We start from the raw sequence: 23,520 nt of genomic DNA, 5'->3' as shown, positions 1-23,520 counted from the left end.
GAAAATAACTTTGATGATTGCTTTTCTTGTCGTTGCAGAAAGGTATTCATCTCTTAAATTTTTAAGGAACATGCTGCAACCTAAAAAACTTTTCTCTGTTTGTTTATTTGTTTCCTATAATCACCTTTGTACAGTACTCTTAATAAGCACAGACTAGGAAATTTCTGGAGGTGTTATAACAGTACATGTACCTTGAAAATAACAGTTGCATTAAGACAATATTGCACATGAGAACCTATTGAAATATTCAAATTTGCTTCTTAGCTTTAATCTTGGTCACTCAAAAACAGGTATTCATAAGCAAAAGATAGGTATGTAGAAGTAAAAATAATGTGTGAACAACTAACAAATGAATTTTGTAGAATTTCAAAGGAATTAATACACATAACCATTAATGTTATATATTTTATCACTATTTAATAGCATGCTATAGAATATCTAATATTTAACAAAGTAGTAAAATTAGCCTTTTTGTGATTTCTGCTGTAAAATTGAAAGATGGGAATACGGTCAAAAACCATAAAAACATCAACTGATCTTTTTCTGTAGGAATAACCTTACAGGGTATAAAGAAAGTAAAAACTGATAGACTTAGAATTTCAGTCTAATTTTAAATAGAATCTGTGATAATACACAATACAGAGCTAGAAAGATGGAAGCTTGTCCAATTATTCTCATTAGTAAAAAGTCAACAGGAAGGAAGAAATTACATAAAGAAAACATCTGGATTATTGGAGGCAAAGTAATTAACTTGGTAAGGGAAAAAAACCATGAGAGCACTGAGCATCAAGAAGAGAGATAATAAAGGTTGTAATCAGAATACTGAAATGGACTGCACTCACCTCCTCTACACTGTTTTTGCAAGAAAACATATATTTACAAGAAATTGTATTCTAAATATACATTTGTGATTTGGAGCACAAAGGTTTTTTTTTTCTGAATTAAAACACATTTATAATCATCGAATTGTGCCTTTTTAAAATTTATTTATTAAAGATTTCTGCCTCCTCCCCGCCACCACCTCCCATTTCCCTCCCCCTCCCCCAACCAACTCCCCCTCCCTCATCAGCCCAAAGAGCAGTCAGGGTTCCCTGCCCTTTGGGAAGTCCAAGGACCTCCCACCTCCTTCCAGGTCTAGTAAGGTGAGCATCCAAACTGCCTAGGCTCCCACAAAGCCAGTACGTGCAGTAGGATCAAAACCCAGTGCCATTGTTCTTGACTTCTCAGCAGTCCTCATTGTCTGCTATGTTCAGCGAGTCCGGTTTTATCCCATGCTTTTTTTAGACCCAGTCCAGCTGGCCTTGGTGAGTTCCCGAAAGATCATCCCCATTGTCTCCGTATGTGGGTGCACCCCTTGCAGTCCTGGGTTCCTTGCTCGTGTTCTCTCTCCTTCTGCTCCTGACCCAGCAATACCACTCTTGGGAATATATCCAAGAGATGCCCTATTATACAACAAAAGTATATGCTCAACAATGTTCATAGAAGCATTGTTTGTAATAGCCAGAACCTGGAAACAACCTAGACGCCCTTCAACGGAAGAATGGATGAAGAAAGTATGGAATATATACATATTAGAGTACTACTCAGCAGTAAAAAACAATGACTTCTTGAATTTTGCATTCAAATGAACGGAAATAGAAAACACTATCCTGAGTGAGGTAAGCCAGACCCAAAAAGAGAAACATGGGATGTACTCACTCATAATTGGTTTCTAGCCATAAATAAAGGACATTGAGCCTATAATTAGTGATCCTAGAGAAGTTAAATAAGAAGGTGAACCCAAAGAAAAACATATAGTCATCCTCCTGGATATTAACCTTCATCAGGTGATGAAAGGAGACAGAGACAGAGACCCACATTGGAGCACCGGACTGAAATCCCAAGGTCCAAATCAGGAGCAGAAGGAGAGAGAACACGAGCAACGAATTGTGCCTTTTATATACTTATTCTCTTTGAGAATTAAATGATATAGTTTGAAATTTCAATCACTGAACAAACTACCACAAATATCGTTTTTGAAAAGAAGTATAAAACACCTTTTATACTCTATGACCTGCAGGCACTAAAAAATATCACCAATCTTCCCTTTCCATTGTAACTATGCATTCTTTTAATAGTTTTTCAAATGAACATATATCAATAAATACTAATTTAGTTTGCTTGTTTGCAATTTGTGTAAATAAAATTATACAATTATATTTTCAATAGTATATTTTATTCCATAGGTAATTTGTGTTTTATTTACTGTATTTTAACTGACATTTAGAATTCATTAAGTGTAATATAAATATATATGCTATTGTATAATTGTGATGTTATATAGACTCAATTCTAATTCAGAAAATAATTTATTTCACATACTAATTCTTATCTCACATCAAGTAGACAATGTTATTTAACTTTTTTTTTCTAGAAATAGAATTATCCTATTATGTTTGAACAGATTCCCAAAGTGTACAACTGTTCTTTGACTCTTGCCTTGACCTTACAATTGTAGGGAAACGTATTTAAGAATATGACTGATTTGTGAGTTCTTGTTATCTAATATAGTTCAGAATAATGCTGTATGTGTTATTTATTTTTTTAACAATCTTTTTGTTGAAAATCTATTCATTTTATTTGTTTGTGGTTTTATTTAATGCAGTTGTTACTGCAATATTGTTAATGTAACATTTAATGGAGAAAAAATAAAAGTTGCAAGCCAAACATCTACCAAACACCACACAAAGGGGACTTTTGAAAGTATGTTAGGTTAGAGATTGCATAAAATCTGCTGTGGAGTGTAAGTATATTACATTCCTACTTTATTACTGGTGTAACTAATGGTTGAAGCTTACCCACTTTCAAGAATGTAAGATTTTTATTGACAGTTCATTACATATTTGAATTGCTGGCCTTCTGAATGAATTCAGTCTCTTACCTTTTGGCAGTAGGAGGTAAGATTCTAACTAAATGGCTCAAAGTCCTGGTCTCCAGTCACATGTTTAGCCTTCCTGACATGGCTACCCTCCATCCTGAAACTGTGCTTAGTCTCATCCTGACTCAAGTCATTAGCCCAAAGTCAGGTGTGGTTGAAAAGCTTGTCATAAATAAGCATGATACTATCTTCTTATTCAACTTTTATTAAGATTTAGTATAAAACTATTTTTCAGTCATATTAATTCTCCCATGATCTCTTCTCAGATCCTTTTCCCTTCCATACCTATGTAACTAAGTGTCTGCTAATAATACTATATGTTGGAAGCAGTGAGACTTCAGATCCTGAATTTCTTGTAATCCCCTGATCTGAGTGCCTACAGCTGCTCTGAGCAAGAGACCTTCAGGAGTTCCTGATGGCAGGAGAGTGGTTTCTGGTAGGTTTGGCTAGGGTGTGGCTATCTCTATGTAATCTGCCCCTGAACACAATAAAGGGGACATTCTTGGGGAATTCAACGATGACCCATGTCGCTGTCTCTCTGTCTGTGTGTGTCTATGTATTTTAGCCTCCAGCCCCCTTGTCCGTAGCTGGCGAACTGGGTCCAGCGCACAGAGCGCAAACACGGGGGTGCGGTACGCGGCAACTATACATACTCAGAACATCAAACATTATTTTTTTGTGTGTGAAAAAATGCTATTTCAAGGTGTCATTCTATGCTAAATAGTGAATTAAGTCATCATGAGGATTTCAGCTCACTGCAGTCCAAACTACCACTATTTTCATATACAAATATTATTTTAATTTTAAGAATTTTATACTTTAAAAGAAAATAGTACATATTAAACTATATCATTATTTTTGTCTTATATGATTAGTTTTATATTGCTAAAAGCATTTTGGTTATTAGAATTATTTTGATGTGCTATGCTGAGGTCCAAATCTAGGACATTGTACACAGTAAGCATCTCCAGGCAAATTACAAACCAGAAAGACTGAACATGTGATCTTTTTGTGTCATTCACTCAGTGGTTACTGCATACATCACCACAATTGCCATGTCTTTCGAGTTTAGTACTAGTCAAAGATAGGGAACAAATTGTTCTTTTTTTTTTTTTTTTTGGAAGGTTTGTAATTATATTTATGTACAGAAATCTCAGCAGTACATTTAACCCACTTTAGTGGTGAGTTCTTTGGCCTTTGCCTTTTCCAGCTTGGCAATTCGAGCCACAGATTTATGATCCAGGACGTTGCCTCCCCAGTGGCGGCGAATCTCATCATATCTGTCGTAACTGGTCCTAATAGCATCCACCAGCTTGTCCAGAGCACCCTTGTCTTCCGAGTTAACCTGTGTGAAGTGGTGCGTGTCTTCCTATGGACCAGCTGCCCCAGTCTGGCCTTTCCCTTAATGATGCAGTAACGGACCCCCATCTTCTGACACAGGGCAGGCAGGAAGACCACCAGCTCAATAGGGTCTACGTCTTGGGCAATCACCACCAGCTGAGCCTTCTTGTTCTCTACCAAAGTGGTGACTGTATTGACGCCAGGTGGTCTCTTAGTTGGGACATCCCCTTTTCCAGAGGCTTTCTTCTCAGCACGGGCCAGCAGCTTTTGCTTCTTCTCCTGCGTTGTCTCTGGCCTGTACTTGTGGGCAAGTTTAAGCAACTGGGTAGCTGTTTGCCGGTCCAGGGCCTGGGTGAACTGGTTAATGGCAGGAGGAACTTTGAGCTGCTTATAGAGGATGGCCCTCTGCTGCTGCAGCCTGATGTAGCGGGGCCATTTGAGGAAGCCTGTGAGGTCTCTCTGGGGCTGGATGTCCTGCCCTGGGAAGTAAAGAGCGACACTATGAATCAGGAGTCATTGCTGTGCCGGGCTCCATCTGGGCACTCAGGATGGTGGCTTCTTTTTACAAGTAAACATTCAATTGATCCTCATTGTACTTTGAAGACTTATGAACTTACATATATTGTTTCATAAACCAGCTGATCAATATTCAGGATGTAAAATGTGCTTGTTTTTCTCATTCCTTATCCTTGCTGTCAAACCAGTATTTAATCGATGACACTTCATCAAACACTTTGATATCAGTTTAATTACGAAGGCTCTGCTGTTGCTTGTATGTTGTGTCCTATGAATATTTACCCTTTGCATTTATGAGTGATTTATAATATGAATTTCCTGTGATGATATACATGAAAATTTAATATGATCTTTTAATTAGCATCTCAGTTGTCAAGTTCTGGTACACTATATAGAACAAAAATAGGTAGACTTACAACATAGTTTCACAACATGAATATGCTATGTTCTGTAATTGACATCTTTATATAGTTTTTCTTAACTTTTACAGATTTGGGGATAAGATAGTATATAATTTTATATTTAAGCTGATGCAATATCCTATAACTATTTACAACAATATACTTTGTGAAAGAATTTTTATTCATTTTAAGTATTTTCTATGTGTATATGATGAATTTTTACTGTAATCATGTCTCACTACCTCCTCCCAGAAAGGTGCTCTCTTTCCTTTGACTTTAATAAACTTATTAAATAATAATTTCTGAATCAAGTTAGTTCTACCTATCCCTAAAAGTAATTGATTCTCATCTTCTGTAGCTTTCAGCTTGCAATAGCTTTTCATCTAGGTTGAAACTTTATGAGCCCTTCCCCCATGCATTGTGGAATACTGACTGGCTTGATCTTGTGAAGGTCTTGTGAATGCAACTCCAGATGCTAAGTTCATAAATGGGATGACCATAAAATGCATTTTTAATTACAGTTACTAAATTTTTGTTTCTATTCTTCTGTTTTGTTTGTCTATTCGGTTTTTAAACTACTTTAGCACTTCTCTCTGTAATGCATCTCTTCATCAGCAATTTTTAAACATTGTGCCAGAAATTGAGGAGGTCTACAATATCAGCAAAGGATGGGAAGTCAATATTTTTTCAAACCATCTTTGATATTGATATATTGTTGGAAAAAGTATATTCATGAATTTGTATGAATGTAATGCATGGATCAATATAGAGACATCTGTAGCTGATCATTACAGTTAATAAGTTTGTGGCGTTTTTGTCTTTAAACCTTGGAGATTTTGATTCAACTTTCTTATTTTGTTATTGAGTTAATATTATATTTGTTTTCTTAAGTTAATGTGTGTGTGTGTGTGTGTTTGTGCTTGTGTGCTTCCATCGCCTCTAACTCACTTTTTATTGATTTTTTTTTTTTTTTTTTTTTTTACCTATTCTAATATAGAGCCCTGGTAACCAGTTCCTGTGTATCTATCCTCGCTGCACTCTGGTCCCTCCAGGCCAGTGATACCTGCTCTCCTACTCATTCATCTAAGTGCTCTCACTTTATACTTTCTCTTTGATGGTTCATTTTTTTCTTAGAGTTTGTTTTCAGGAAATATAGACAGAAAATGAAGAACTTCCATTTCCAAGATGAAATGCAATTTAATTTTTCCCAAACAAAATGAATTTTGAAGTGAAATGAAATCAAATATGATTTCATAACCACGTGGCATTTTGGAGAGCATAGTTTCTTCTCAATAGTCTGCCATCTTCAGGCATGACTGAATTCCTGAAAGCACTTCATGATGCACAGTGGCAGGAATGAACCCAAATACACATAATAGCTGTTCTAACAGGTGACAGACAAATCAATGACCTTCAGAACTCAGGCTTGTCATTTTAAACATAGTTTATATTTTTCACACACAAGTTTGTTCTTACTTCTACTAGTTTATATATAGCCACAGGATCACTTTTGGTTAGAACTAAAACTGTGCACTCAGTTCGTATGATTTGTTACTGAGACATATCTGAAAAATTGATAGCTTGGAGATAATTAATGATAAATGATATAGTTTTTGTATTTTTGAAAATATAAGCAAAATGTCTAATGGCTGTGAAATACTCCCTGATTATTCCTGTTTTGTCTTACACCCTACCAGGTTCTCCCTATGATTAAGCTATTATATCTCATCTTTGTACTTCAGTGGTGGAAAGTTCACCCTTCTTGTTAAATTTGTTACTCAACACAATGGTCTCTCTTAAAAGTACATTTCTCAAAATGACTGTCAGTACATTTCCTCATGCAGCTAATACTTTTGTTAAGTTTTCTTATAATATTTCATAAATGGCCTTCATATATCTTATCATATTTTATTTACCTGCAATTTTATAATTATAATTTTATTAATGCAGTCAACTAAACTGCCTTGAATCTACAAGCTCTATTAATTAATTTGCTGAATGAATGGTAGAAAAGACAAATGACCTGAGTTTGCAGAATTTTGTCACAAGAGCATGGCTGCCTTTCTTGAGAAGACATGTGTAACGTGTAACATATATATATATAACATATATATATAACACATATATTATATATATGTTATATGTGTTATATATGTTATATATATGTTATATATATGTTATATGCTATATATGTTATATATATGTTATATATATGTTATATATGTTATATATATAACATATATATAACATATATATGTGTGTGTGTGTACATATATATATATATATGTATATATCCATTCTGAGGTTTTCTACATACTTCCACTCTTATTTTGTATTTCCTATTAAACCTATCTATATCTAATGAAATAATACTACTGTATTTTTCACTTCAATTACTTTATTTCTAAAGTCAGATAAATGCCTTTCTTTTTCCCATACAAATATTATAAACAAAATTGTTAATTTTTATTAAAGAATTCACAAAACTTAAAATATCATATTAAAATATTCTAATATTGAAATGCCAATCATCACGTATTCTTATATTTTAATGTAAAAGGCATACAAAGATCCCTGAAGAGTCTAAAATTCAATAACTCAGTGATCTTCCTAATGAAAAAAGATGTCCATGTCAAAGATGAAAGCATTAGAGTTCAAAATCAATGTTCATTCCTATCTGAGTTTAAAATCAAAGAAATTAAAGTCTAGTATAATTTCCCTTTCCACTGGATCTTACTCTCAAAGCCTCTCTTAGGCTAAGATAAATGGAGTCTTTTCAGAATCTGTCTTCTGGGCCATTTCCTTAGGAATAAATTTGGTTCAATTGCAAGCTCATAAGTTGAAATAGTTTTGCTACAAATGGTTGATAAAAATTATGTTTTAGAAATCTTACAGAGTTTACCAGAGAATGTTTGATTTCTCTGGCTCCAGTAGTAGCACACCATCATACAGATGTCAATGTCCACAATGCGGTCCAGGTAAAGGAAATAAATTCTTTCATTTCAGAATACATTTGCCCATTCTCCAATGCAGTATTAATGCAGTAAGATACAGAAACTCTATCAGACACAGAAAAAGAAAGAAGAAGGCAAATAAAAACTAACTTCATGCAGTAAGTCAGTATATGCTGGTCATAATTCCAAGCAACTGAAAGAAATACACAAGAAAGTAAATAAACTTGAGGTTATATCTTTAGGATTAGTGAAGCTGTAAACTTTCCTCTTTGTTTTTTATTCCTTGATGTCCTGGGAGTAGTAAATTTTCTATAAAACACCAATTATTAGAAAGGAATGCTACTGATAGCATTAGATAATATATCTTAAAAATCTTTCATTCATTCTTTCATCTGATATTCAAATTTTATCAATTATTTTTGTTATATCATTGTTTTTACTCTGTATTTTTGTAAATTCTCACTATGTATCCTATTCTGGATTCTAATACATTGTTCTCTTGCATTAGTCTCCTGGCAGTTGGAAACAAAGAAATGTGCAATCATATCTAAAAGTTTTTAATTCTTAGTTTTAATTGAACAAATTTTTCCATACATCATAATTTTATCATGTGTTTTTCCTGTCTACTTCTTCTTCAAGATTCTCTACATATATTTATCAAACCAAATTTATGGTTTTTTTTCTTTCTCTCTCTTTCAATTAGACACAAAATAAGAAATAAACCAAATAAACAAACCAAAAACCAGTCTATCCTGGCAATGGGGTTGTTATACACAGTGAAACTCACTCGGAAAAAGAGACTCATTTTTCCCTTTGCACATGGGTATCACATGTAGATAGTTTCTTGTATAAGTGTGGGATCTAGTGCCTATATTCTCATCTCAGTACTGAGACACCATGTGGCCTGATCCTTTTCAGATCTTGTGCATGCTGCTAATTCTCTGTGAGTTTATATTGCATCAGTCCTATTATTTGTTTGAAGATAGGTTTCTAAAAGTTATCCATCACTTCTGTGTCTTACAATATTTCTGCCTCCTTTTCACATAGATCCCTGATCCATGAGGGCAAGGAATTGATGAACACATTTCATTTAAAACAGCATGTTCCTAAGTTTTTTGCTTTGCATACATTGTCAGCTTTTGAATCTCTGTACTAATTTTTATCTACGACCTGAGAAAACTTAGCTAGCATGTTTTGAGTGAGCTATTTATCTGTGAATATAGAAGTAAATCACTAAGAGTCATTTTACTGTTATGTAATATGTTTGACTTTAGCCAAATAATAGTAGGCTTATTTTGTTTTAGCCATATAATAGTAGTATGTTTTCCCCTAGGCCTATAACCTATTTATTCTCAGGTTCTTTGACACTTTATAATTATCAGGTATGGATTCTATCTCATGGAGTGGGTATTAATAAAAAAGTAGTGGTTATTTCCATACATTTATGCCAATATTGCACCAGCATATCATCTAAATGTTTTGATCGCATGGTTTGAGGCTGAGGATTATCTTTCTCCTCCAGCATAATTTTCAAAACTATGAACGATAGTAAGTGGGGGCTAAGTTCCTATTTAGGCATAAGCCTCACTTACTCTGTAAGTAAGTGTTGTTTCATTGCTTTATCACCATCATGTTGTGGAGAATAACCAATAGCCTTTCATTATCTTCCGCTTTAAATTATCCTCTTCTAGTTTGCCTTTTTATCTCTCTGCCATACTGTCTTCTATTTCCCACTCCTTACCTCCTTGAGAGAACTATAGTGGTATTTTAATTGTAATTATAGTAAGTTGCAAGAAGTTACAAAGATACCTACTTATTTCCTCTTTAAAACAATGCATACTCTTAGCGGTAGACCTCCCACTCCAGTAGGTTCCTTTAATATTCATTTTTTATTTCTTATTATTTATTTATTTATTTATCATTTATCAATCAACCTATCTACCTATTTATTTATCTCCAGCCTCATACCAATTTCCCCTCCCTCCCTCCTCTCCTCCCAGTGTCTCCTACCATCCTTCCTTCTCTTCCCCATCCTCTTCTCCTTTATATTCAGGAAAGGACTGGCCTCCTATGTATATCTGCCAACCACAGGATTTCAAGTTTCTTTCGGCCTAGGCACCTCCTCTTCTATTAAGACTGGATGAGGCAACCCAGTAGAGGAAAGTGTCCCAGAAGCAGTTTACAGAGTCAGAGACAGCACCTGCTCTCTCTGTTGGGTGTTCCGTAACAAGATCAAGCTACACAGTGTAACGTATGTATAGATAGCCTATATTAGTCCCATGAAAGCTTTATGGGTGACAGGTTAGTCTCTGTGAATCCCTAATAGCCCAGATTTATAGATTCCGTGGTTTTTCTTGTTCTGTTATTGGTCCCGCTGGATCCAAGTAGATAAAAGACCTCAATCTAAAACCAGACTTTGAAACTGACAGAAGAAAAGTGGGAAATAGACCCTAACACATGGTCATAGCAAACAACTTCCTGGACAGAACAACAATCATGTAGGCATTAAGATCAAGAATTAGTAAATTTTATAAATAGTAAATTAATAAATGGGATCTCATGAAACTGAAAAGTTTTGTAAGGTTAAGGAGACCATCAAAAAAAACCAAAAAAACAAAAAAACAAAAAACAGCAGTCTACAGAATGGGAAAAGATCTTCATGAACCCCACATCTAAAAGAGGATTGATTTCCAAAATATAAAAAGAATTCAAGTAAGTAGATTTCAACAAAACAAATAATCCAACTAAAAACTGAAGTACAATCCTAAACAGAAAATTCTCAATAGAGGAATCACAAATACCCAAGAAGCTCTTAAAGAAATGTTCAACATCTTTTTCTATTTCTTACTGCATATGGAAGCATTCATGTTTAGTAATAAGAAGGTTGTAATTTAAAAGAAAATCTTGAAATTGTGTTATATATTGGCATCATCTTTCACTTTGGTTTGTCTTTTTTTTAAGTAAATTTATTTACTTATTTATATACTTACCATTTTCTTCTCCATCCTTTCCTCCGATTTCCTCCCATCGACCTTCCCTTCCTTCCCCCAATACATTCCTCCTCTGTTTCTATTCAGAAAAGAGCAGAAATCTCATGGATATCAATCAAACATGGCATATCAAGTTGCAATAAGACTAGACTAGGCAGTTCCCCATGTAGAAGGCTGGACAAAGCAACCCATTATGGGAAATAGGATTATAAAAGCCAGAAAAAGAGTCAGGGATCTTCCCATTTCCCACTGTTGGGAGTCCCACAAGAAGACCAAGCTACCCAATTACCACATATATGTAGTGAGCCTACTTTATACCCATGCAAGCTCCCTAGTTATTGGTTCAATCTCTGTGAGCCACTTAAATATATGACAGTACATGCTATTTTTGACCTAGTATCATGGTGATAGAACACACTCTGAATATCATAAGAATTTTAAAGAAATAAATAATCTCTTATCACCATGATCGCTCCTTCCTGTGACTACCTCATATGATTGTTATAATGGCTAGCACTTGCTTTATATTAATGTCAACTTTGTTCTCATTTTAAATAATTTTACCACCATTTGCTGAAACATGTCATGCTAAAGGTCAAACAAAAATATTTTAATTTCTCTATATCTTTGAGTTAAATATGATATATAAAATATTTATCATTTCAACTCTTATGAAGAATACAAATTGTCATTACTAAAATTTATAACAAAATATTCAATTAATACTCCATTACTGAATGAATATAGGAATAGGAGAGATTCAGTTTCATAATAGTTTAGGAAAATGGTTTCATTCTTCAAATATTTTATTAATTTTTAAAGAATTTTTTACAATGTATTTTTGCTATATTCAACTGAATTCCATCCTTTAACTCCTTCCAGATATGCACTCACCTTTCTGCTTGTCTTATTTTGGTGTCCTCTTTTTTTCTTTTGCTTTTATTTGTTTTCAGTATGTGTTATTCACATAATTCTGAGTTTTGGTTATCTACTGAAGGGTGATTTACTTACAAGGAATCCTACTCTTACAGAAAACCAATTTTTCTTTCTAAAGTTAACATCAACTCTCGATAATTGTCTCAATTAAGAGTGGGAACACTATGAGTTTCTCATTATACTAAAATTGAGGGCTTCATCTTGTGCAAGCAACCACAGCTGCATGTTCATAGGTATAGTGGTCTTATCATTTCCAGAAAACAATGTTTTTCTTCAACATTCAGCAAGACCTGCTTCTTACAATCTCTACACAATGCAGAGTTGTCCCTTATACTTGTAAAGTAGTTGTAATACAGATGATCCATTTATAGCTCACTACTCTCTCCATCCTGAACTGTGACCAGATGTGGGCTTCAGCCTTAACCACTATCTTCTACACAAAGAAACTGCGCCAGTGTTGGGTAGTAACTGTGTTGAGATGTTGGCCAAGAGATATATATTTCGACCTCAGCTTTAGAGTGCTCTACATTCATAAAAGTAGATTCATCCTTGGAGTCTGCAAGTTTCCCAAAATGTGTTCTTGGTCAGGTTTTCAGTATTAATCTCTGCCAAAAGAGATTGCTCCTTTTCAGACTTGTACCTTAGATTTGAACTCTTGAAAGTGCAGCATCTAGAAACTTACTGGTAATTTTTCTGATTCCCTGACTTTTTCTGCTCTTTATGTTTTGGAAAAATTCCAACATCAATGCTTCCTCCCCATTTCTAGTCCACAAGAAGCCAGGGATTTGCCTCAGATTAGTGAGGAAATCATATTTTATCTGTCTGAACAAAGGAATATATCTTCTGTAGACATTTTAGACTTCTTGTCTGAAACACTATTTGAGAACTAGGGACAGAAAAAAATGGACTTATTAAATGAAAAACTATTCAAGAAATATGCTTGCTTTACTAAGATTCTCTCTCTTTCTTTTTCATTCTCTTCTCCCCTCTCTCCCTCTCTGTCACTCTCATTTTGAGACAGTGTCTCACTGTAGAGACATGATTAGCCTTGAATGAACAATTTTCTTTCCATGTTCTTTTGAGTACAGCAATTAGAGGTGTGTACACTATGACATTTGCTTTCTTGTTCTTTCTATTTTAATATGCTTTTCTAATTTTTGATTTCAAAATATAATTGTATCATTTTTTCTTTTGCTTTTCTTTACAAATTTTCCTTTATACCTGTCAAAGCTGCTAAAATCAAAAACACAAGTGACAAGTCATGCTGAACAGGATGTGGAACAAGAAGAACACACCTCCATTACTGGTAAAAGTACAAATTGTACAGTCATTTTGAAAATCACTGTGGCAGTTTCTCAGAAAACTGAAAATTATTCTGCTTCAGATTCAGCTATAGCACTCTTTGGCATGTACCCAAAGGATGCTCAATCCTATCACAAGGAAACTCAGTCAACTATGATCATAGCAGCTTTATTTGCAGAAGACAGAACTTGAAAACAATCAAGAACTTGAAATCAACTGAGATGTTTCTAAATCAAAGAGTGGATAAAGAAATTTTGTAATATTTACCAAATGGTGTGTAGCTCAGCTGTTTAAAACAATCACGAAAGAAATTTGAAAGGACATGGAGGAAGGTAGAAAAAAATAATCCTGGCTGAGGTAAGTCAGACCGAGAAAGACAAACATAGTATGTACTCACTCATAAGTAAATTTTAGATCTAAAATAAAGGATAACCGTAGTACAAGTCACAGACCCAAAGAGATTACGTAATAAGGAGTATAGAAGAGGGACACCCAAGTATCTTTGAGCAGGAGAAATAAAAGAGATTTCATAAGTGAAATGCAGGTGGGTAGGGATGAGAGCATGAGAGATCAGGTTGGGGGGTAGAAGAAGAGATTAGTGAAAAAGACAGCTGAAAAACAGGGGGCTCTTTCAGGGTCACTTAAGACCCTGGCACTAAGGACTGACAGTTAATATGTATGTACAGCCAGTAATTTTGGTCAAGTGACTGTGGTTGTTATAATCAGAGCCTGACTCTGACAACTCTAGTGAAAAAGACTTGGTTATCCAACCACAATGTGCTAATTAAGAGACAGGTGAGAGGGTGCAAACAGGAGAAAAAGTTCTGTTTTTTGATCATTACATGGAATGAAAAACAAATGACAAGGTCCAGTGACAATTCTTCCCCATATCCATATTTGAGATCAAGACATAGGTTTAGGCTTAAATTGAGTCCGAGAGGTATGTGTAGCCATTGAAGGGGTGCTCCTGCCCAGCATCATAATTTTAGACAGACTCTCTCCTTGAAAACATCTTGATGATGTTGAATCTGCATGTTTCCTTTTTGGAGAAGCAACTTCTCTTGCCAATAACAGAAGTATAGACTATTCTATTCTAAACTGCAATTCATTGCTGCCCACTGTGTCCATGCTCTAACACCTGTGTTAAGGGACAAGTGCTTCTCTTAGAGTATCTTCTTCCCTTTAAAGATGGTACCAGAGAAGCTATCATATAATCAATCATTTTCTCAAATCTGGTGATGCAAGGTCTTTTGGTCAACATAAATATCATTATTATTTGAAGGGAAATTTTGTCCCTATTATGCAGTGTCTGTTTGCATGATTCCCTATTTCTGGAATGAGACATTTGCTGAAGAGAAGCAAGAAATCTAAACCAGAAGAATTCTAAAATACAAAATGTAATTTGAGGACAGTGACTGCATCTGCCTCAAAATGTGATAGGTGGTATTAGAACAAATGTGGAAGGACTATGTATTGAAAAAACATACTTTCAGTGTAACTGGGAAAGATTATTATCATTGTGCAATTATGGTTGTCTCAGAATATTTATAGAATAATATTTCTTGATTATGTAATTTTATAATTCTTATGTTTTTAATTTTTGCATAGAAGAAATATACATACAACTTAGAGTCAAATAGATTATTGGTCATTTACAGAAGTAAGTGGGTGTTCATATATTTCTACTTCATGCAACTGTCATTTATTTCTAATTTACATGGTTTATTTGATAATATAAATAAAATGAAAAATGTGTAAATCTTTCTAAGAGCAATAAACTTAGAATTTCTCAAGGAATGCTACTTTAGACTCGATGTACAGCAAGTTATTTTCATTTCATATTCAGGAAAATATCTGAAGATCTACTTTGAGCATTACCTAAATATTGGAGGAAGCTATTCATCTTATGAAGCATTCTTTGATATCAGATTGTTCTCACGTTTATTTTTCCAGGTAATATAATATTTTGTTAAGTCTTCCCGGTAAAAATATATCAGTCAGATATCATTATATTATGCTTTAGGATTCTCAACAGTTTAGACTAATTGCTTTTGGAATACTTGGATAATGATGGTCAAATTAGATGCAAATACAACTCAGGTAATTAATGGTTAAAAATGAGTGTTAGTTTTTCTTACTAGGAATACAATCTTTCTTAATAAATATTTTCTTACTGTGTGTGTGCGTTTGTGTATAGGTATGAAACTGAATGTATAGTTCTGATCATGTGTGTATCATTGCATGTGGGCACATGCAAACATGCAGAAGAAAACACCAATTGTCCTTTAATAACTATTTCTCTTGTTTTTTGAGACAACATCATTAATTGGTTTGCAATTTGTCAGTTAGAGTAGAAATTCATGGCCATTTTCTTGTCTCATTCCTACTATTTCTGGGTTATTAGCATGTGCCACTTCTTCATTTTACATATGTTCTGAGGATAAAACTCAGATATTAATTCTTGTAAGGCAAACACATTACCAACTGAACTATCTCCTCAGTCCATGTTCTAATTTTTTAATCATTTCTTATTTTCCATCTGATATTTGAAATGAAATACTTATTTTATCAAATTTCCTTAATTATAACTGAAATTTCAGCATTAAAATGTTCATAGTAAACTTCTAAATTGAAATTACATATGCATGTTTGTATATGATAAAAATATTTTTAATTTACTTGTTTGCTTTTTGTGGCAACAGTTCATGTTGTGTATATATAGCTGAGAAAGGCATTAAGCTTCAATATTCCTGCCTGCCATTGGCTAGAACCATAGGTTTATGACACTATGGTTGAACCTATATAGACTTTGAGTAATGGCAATTCTTTTAGTAAAAACTAAACAAACTACAATCACGTTTAACATATGTCAAATTTTCACTGCCTCAGGAGTGACAAAATAATGACTGACTACCTACATGTAAATATTACTATTGAAGCAAATGGAATAGCAGCTATCATGACTTATTTTTAATTACTTATTAAATGGAAATTATGTAAATAAACAAAGTATATCCATTATTCAATAAACAGTATTCATTACAATCATGCAAACATGCCACTTCACTAGTCTTCTGCAAGATATACAGAGATTTAAAAATTAATAGAAAGAGTAATTTTTAATTTACTTATTATAGAATTCAGTCTGGACTGATAAAAAGGAGTCATATGCAATTTACAGATACACATAAAAAGAAAGATACTGGTCCACGCTCCTGGAGTCCAGTCATAGAGAGTGAGTTGTGATAATACGAGCAAACAGGTGAAGACCGTGATGGAGATATCCATAGAAACAGCTGATCTGAGCAAGTGGGAGCTCACTGACTCCAGAGTGACAGCTGGGGAACCTGGATATGACTGATTAGGCCCTCGGAATGTGGGTGACACTTGTGTGGCTTGGGCATTTTGTGGGGCCACTAGAAGCAGAAAATATTTATCTGCAGTGCATGAACTGATTCTTTGGAGCCCATTCCCTATGGAGGGATACATTTTTGAGCCTAGATGCAAGGGATTTGTTCCTGCCTCAAGTGATGTGATAAATTTTATTGATGCCCCATGGGAGGCCTCACCCTCTCTGAGGAGTGGATGGGGGTGGGGAAAGGAGGGTAGGGAGAGGGAATTGGGATTGGTATGTAAAATAAGATTGCTTTTAAATAAAAAAATAAAGGAAGATATTTAAAAAGAGTAACTGTTCTGCTTTATTTTAGGACAATATATTTACTGTAAAATAAGGATATGCTAGAATTTACCCTTTTTGGTAAAATAGCCTGCACTGATACACTGCAGATAGTTAAAGTGAGATTAGAGTAAACTGGCTAACATATGTTATATGTAGACACATATGCGAGTAGATACTTTGGAAAAGAAAATGTATGTGAATACAATTTGCTCAGTTCATATGACATTGCTTGTGAACATATAATTTCATCTCATTTTGCTTAACCACCTGAGGGGCTTTCCTATAGAAGCCTGTCTTTTCCCACTCTCAACAATTTGTGTTTTCTGATGTTCTTTGTGTTGATGTGGGGCCACATAACATTTTCCTGTCTATGTTCTTTGTCTGTTGGTGTTTTCCTTATTCAGGTCTTGCTTGACAGCTGTATTGTAAACAAATTATTATTTTTTATTTCAGATAGCTACAAGTTAATAAAGGCACTAACGTCAGTATAATATAAAGAAGCATCATTCATAATGAGTGATTTATAAATTGAGAATACAATTCTACCTTGAATTGTTAAATTTATATGCTGAAAATTATATTTTAATTGTCCTTTGGATTGAATTAAGATGTGAAGTAAAATTTGGAGAAAGGTGATAAACCTTTAAATATAATCTAAAGAAAAATTAAAGGTGTATTTGACTACTATATTATGGTAGTTGAAACACAGAACTTATACATAACTGTTACATATGAACATTTATATTTTATAAGATCATTTATGATGTTTATATTGTTTGTTGCAGTTACAAACATATTTTTTGAATTAAATAATATTACTATTCTTTCTTGTTTCTCAATGAATGATCCAGAAATTCAGAATCTGAATTCCTTGTTTATAATCTCAAAAGAACTTCCATGATTTGAGGCAGCAGCAAAATTTTCATAGGAACTTTGAAGGGGAAACGACATTTAGTTTGCTGAGCATATAAATAAGACCTTTCATTTAGCATTAATAACTTTGCAGTTTAAGATAAAAACAAAAGGTCAGCAACAATGAAACCCAAGTAATTGCAGAATAGAACAGGATATGGTGGAAAGAACTAAGAAAATTGCATACCTTCTGTAGTAGAACTATTTATATTGCCCTGGTTTCTACATTTATAAACTAATTCCCAGTGCCATTACAATAGTGATCTACCATTGATATTTCCTGGTCATCACATTTTTTCATTTTTGGTTATTACCCATCTGCAGTATGAATACTCCACTTATGAGACTCCTAATTCTTTAATTTTACTCTTGACATTCTTTAAATTCTAGAGGGTTTCCATATGATAAAGTAATAGACCTCCATTCCATCAGAGCAAGTATAGATTCCTGTGTCTCATTTTAATGCTTCTAAATCCTCACTCTATCAAGCCGGTTACCATGAATAACCTTTCTAGTTTTGTTGGAGAAATTCTTTTCTCTGTAATACGATAAAGTTTTAAAATACTTGTAAGATAATTAGTGGCTTTTCTGAATCAGTAACTTTTATCAAATTGAATTAGTGCTATATTACATCAGCTCTCTTTCCCACTATCACAACATGTGAGTTTTTAATAAGATAATTTTGTAATATTTTAGACAAATTTAATATTCATACATTATGAAAAACACTGCTAATATGATGGAAAACTGCTAGGAGGAGCAAACGATTTCATTAAATCTAAAATAAAGCTCACTTTGAATTTTTCACCTCCTTGAATACCTGTCTTTACTAATCAGATGGTAGAGAAGGCAGGTTGAGCCCTGGAGACTAGATAATACATAATCCATATTCTTAGCACAGTCTGATGTCACTTTTCAGGCTTAAAATTCTGCTAGAATGTGCTTGGGATATTTTAGTGTAGAAATATTTGGGATGTTTTAATTTAAAATGATCATGGCTCGCTCTATTTTGTCTTGGCACTGCTAATTTATGTCTATCATAGCTGCATAAAAAGAAATTTGTGAGCAGTGTAATAACTTGGTGAATCTTCATGAGCTCTGAGTCAATAAAATGATGACACAAATTTCACATTATTTTAATGCAGCATCTGGTTTTTCAGTTGAAAGAATTACATCTTTGCTTTGAAGAAGACATAATGAAACAGAACAAATCTTAATAGATAACTAAGATGAAAACATTCTTCTCTTTCATGGATAAAGACAACAACCATTCTCATTGGAATTGAATCATCAGAAATGTTCAGTTTTGCAGAACTTTAAATATCTTATCTGAACTTAATGTAGAAAGATCACACATAATCGTGAAAGTACAAAAACAGGAGAAAAATCCTAAAAAATAAAATCAACATGTGAGTCAAATTGTTCCAGATTTGACTATAGAAAGCAGAGGTAAATGTCCTATTCAATTTTTTTTCCTTTCAAATTTCCTTTTCAAATATTTTGAAAGAGTTCATTTGACTTATTTCAGTGCGAAATGAAGAGAATATGTCAAATGTGAACTCTAAATACCACCTATCACAGAAATGAATAATATTAAGCAAAATACAGTTGATATCCTACAGAATAGACCATTGTTCATTTATCCATTGTAACCTAGATCGTTACCTCTTAGGAATAAATTAGGAAGTTATAGAGGAATGTTGCATTTGGGGAATGTGTCAAAGAGCTGGCTTGTGGAAAACACATAATCATTAATGTATAATGATTTTCCAAATTTTACAGCTGTTCTTATTTGTTTTCTCAAGTATTACTTTGTATACACCTAAAACTATGTTGCAAAGGATACGAGTCAGTAGAGAACCCAGAAAAAATGAAATGACTTATACTGTATTTACAGTGGTTCTGACCACTCTTACAGATTAGGAATCTTATTCAAGATAAACCTCACAAGCCAATGAGATTTAGGGTTAGAGTTCAAGGACTCTGAAGAAGCAAGATTAACAAACCAAGTGGACTAATATGAGAAAGGATATTTTAAGTGTTTATATTCTTGTTTTTTTTTAATTTTATAAATATATTGAAAAAAGTATTTTATAATAACATTTGGGCAATTATGCAGTCTCTCAAAATGTGTCTCTCAAAATGTGTTTTTCTCTTTCTTTTATTCTTTTTTAATTAAGATTCTGCCTCCTCCCCGTTTCCCATTTCCCTCCCCCTCCTCCCACACATCGCCCCTCCCTCCACTCCCTTCCCCCTCTCCCCAATTCTCTCCCCCTCCCCCCACTCCATTCCCCCTCCCTCTAGAGACTGAAGAGCAGTCCAAATTCCCTGCCCTGCAGGAAGTCCAAGGTCCTCCCACTTCTATCTAGGTCCAGAAAGGTGAGCATCCAAATAGGCTAGGCTCCCATAAAGCCAGTTCATGTATTAGGATGGATACCTAGTGCCACTGTCCTTGGCTTCTCATCAGTCTTCATTGTCTGCCATGTTCAGAGAGTCAGGTTTCATCCCATGCTTATTCAGTCCCAGTCCAGCTGGCCTTGGTGAGCTCCCAATTGATCAGTTCCACTGTCACAGTGGGTGGGTGCACCCCTCGTGGTCCTGACTTCCTTGCTCATGTTCTCCCTCCTTCTGCTCCTCATTTGGACCTTAAGAGCTCAGACCGTTGCTCCAATTTGGGTCTCTGTCTCTATCTTGATCCATCGCCAGATGAAGGTTCTAAGGTGATAAGCAAGATATTCATCAGTATGGCTATAGGATAGGGTCATTTCAGGTTCCCTTTCCTCAGTTGCCTAAGGTACTAGCTGGGGACATCTCCCTGGACACCTGCGAGAATATTTTAACACACAAATTACTGAAATAATTTTATTTCTATTTTAATGTGAGAAAAAACAAAAAAAATAAAGTTTTTGGAACATGACATAAAACTGACCATATTACAGAGAGAAGATGAGGTAAAGAGGCTATGTGTTCAATTTTATTGAAGTAGAAACATAGCATATTATTACATGGCTATGAAGCTCAGATATTAACCAGCCATCTGGCTATGGGGTAAAATAAGTTGTCCCGTTGTCTAGGATTTAGAATTTATTTCTTTAAATAAATTTTGTATATTATTAATAAAGATGATGAGATCAGAATAACTCAGCTCATATTGTCCACATTTCTTAAAGAATAAAAGCACAGCCATGGTCTCATTAGTTTACTCAGAGTATTATAAGATGAATACAGTTTCTGCATGTATTGCTATTTTGATTATTAATTTATGCTAAACTTATCCAATTATAGCAAATTGTAGCATCTGTACTTTCATTTATGGTGCTGAAGGAAAGTGATTACTGCATTATGAGGCAACCAAACTCCAGAGTATAACAAAACATGAAATACAACTGGGTTGAGGGCATTCTTATTTCCTAGCGATGTGGTGATCTCTGAGGAGCCACATCTTGTAGTTACCAGATGTTCCACAATAACAGTAACTCTGGAGTTGCTTAGTTGTTATAACAAGAAGATTTTACTACATAGGAAAAGATTGGCATTTTCTCTGTTGGAAGAAAATGAAATTGGTCATTTAGAGAAGCAGTTTTAACTGAGCTACGTGGTTTACGTTGATTAATCTATCTCATTAGAATATTAGGCAGCCAATCAGAACTTATTCCTACCCACTTTCAAATCTATGCCATATGTCTAGGTCATAAAAAAACCATTTTCTTTAATTCTAGCTAACATGGAATCTACACTAGAAAAGAAGCTGACCTTTTCTTGTGCCACAATGCATTTGTAAAATGACTTTTATTATTTTAGAGACTTTTTCTGTTCTGATTCAGACTTCTTATGGAAATAGAATATTGACAATTGTAGAAAATCATTTTATTTTCTATCTTGCTTTTGTGTCCCTTTTCTTGCATTTCAATGACAACAGAAAATGGCAGAGTTGCTTATAAGCATAATTACATGCTATTTTAAACATGTTTGTCGTGGCAACTTGAATTTGTGCTCTATTCAAAATTAAGTGTAGAAAAAATTACATATTAAGTGGTCTAGAGGAAAAATACATATCATGTGAATCATATAGTGGGAAAACATAAAAACAAAACAAAACAAAAGATTGAGTTCCTGTTCTGCATTCCTATAAAAATTCTTTATATTGATTCTGTATAACAGCATAGTAGGCTTTACTCACTCAGGATGCAATAAGTTAAAAGTAATCAGGAAACTTCAGCCTGAAGACGTACAGGGAAAACCTTTCTTTTCTGTCTGAGCTTTATGAGATTTTGTCCAAAAAATTAAAAAGAAAAAAGAAAACAACCAATATGACACCATCAAGTCCATAGGGTGGGAAATCAGAAACTAGCTGAATACCTGTGGACCAGGCAAATTATTTGGAGAAAGAAAATTCAATAGAAAAATCGTAAATGAATCCTTTCTTACCTAGTCATCTAATACTTTATATAGTAGCTCATGATGCAAGGTCTGAAATTGTAATTAAATATCATCCTTGCTAACAGTGGCTACTCACAGACTAATGATTTCAGAGCAAGCTACCATTCCTCTAATCGGACACATAAGTCTCAACCATTCCTTCATGGGGAAGAGAACTTCCAGATCCTTTTATTCTAGATGTGTTATAGAACAAATATAGTGATCTTCTGCTGAGGTCTCCGATGTCATCTGCATACCCTATGTGCTCCTATTTTGAACACAATGTCATATACCAGCAGACTTAACCCTGTAGCCCTCCATTCAACTTAAAATATTCTACCAGATAATTTTGAAGTCACTGAACACAAAATCAACTCAAAAAATCAGCTGCACTCTTATATATAAATAAACAGGCTGAGAAAAAAAATCAGGGAAACAATACATTTTTTAGGCACATATAATATGAAATATTTTGGACTACCTAAACAAGAAAGTGAAAGACCTGTATAACAAAACTTTAAATCTTTGAAATGGGAGTTTGGAGAAGATATGAGAAGATTGAAAGTTCTCCCATGTTCATGGAATACAGGATTAACGAAGGAAAAAATGGCCATTTTACCAACAACTACAGATTCAATTAAATTCTCATTAAAATTCCAACACTTTTCTTTACAGAACTTTAAAGAACATTAATCAACTACATATGGAAAGACAACAATAAAAAAAACTCACGGGATAGTTACACACAATTCTTTATAATAACATAACTTCTGGAGGTATCACCATCCCTGATTTCAAGCTCTACCCCAGAGCTATAGTAATAAAAACCTCATAATATTAGCATAAAACAGACACACTTATCAATAAAATCAAATCAAAGTAATAAACATAAATTTATAGACCTATAGACACCTGATTTTTGACAAGGAAGACAAAATTATATAATTGGAAAAGAAAGCATCTTCAACAAATGGTGCTGATCTAACTAGGTGTTTGCATGCAGAACAATGCATAGCTACTATCCTGTGAGAAAATCAAGTTCAAGTGGAACAAAAAACCTCAACATGAATCCAGATACACTGATTCTGTCAGAAGAGAAAGTGGGGCATTGCATAAATGTATTAGGACAGAAGACAACTTATGGAACAGGACA

The 23,520-nt window shown here is 34.0% G+C and overlaps 1 protein-coding gene across 1 annotated transcript in view; it reads right to left on the bottom strand.

Moving 5' to 3' along the window:
• Positions 1-4,082: 4,082 nt before the first annotated feature.
• LOC130885217 (60S ribosomal protein L7a-like) overlaps positions 4,083-23,520 on the bottom strand; it is a 108,855-nt gene continuing 89,417 nt past the window's right edge. The window contains exons 3-4 of the mRNA XM_057786659.1: positions 4,313-4,737; positions 4,083-4,262 (exon numbers count right to left, since the gene is read on the bottom strand). Coding sequence (XP_057642642.1) covers positions 4,083-4,262; positions 4,313-4,737 — 605 coding nt within the window. The remainder of the gene's footprint in view (positions 4,263-4,312; positions 4,738-23,520) is intronic.

Source organism: Chionomys nivalis, chromosome 12 (genome assembly GCF_950005125.1).
Source record: "Chionomys nivalis chromosome 12, mChiNiv1.1, whole genome shotgun sequence".
Taxonomy (NCBI): Eukaryota; Metazoa; Chordata; class Mammalia; order Rodentia; family Cricetidae; genus Chionomys; species Chionomys nivalis.
Note: the sequence above shows the minus strand (reverse complement) of the source record. Positions and strands in the feature narration are given on the sequence as shown.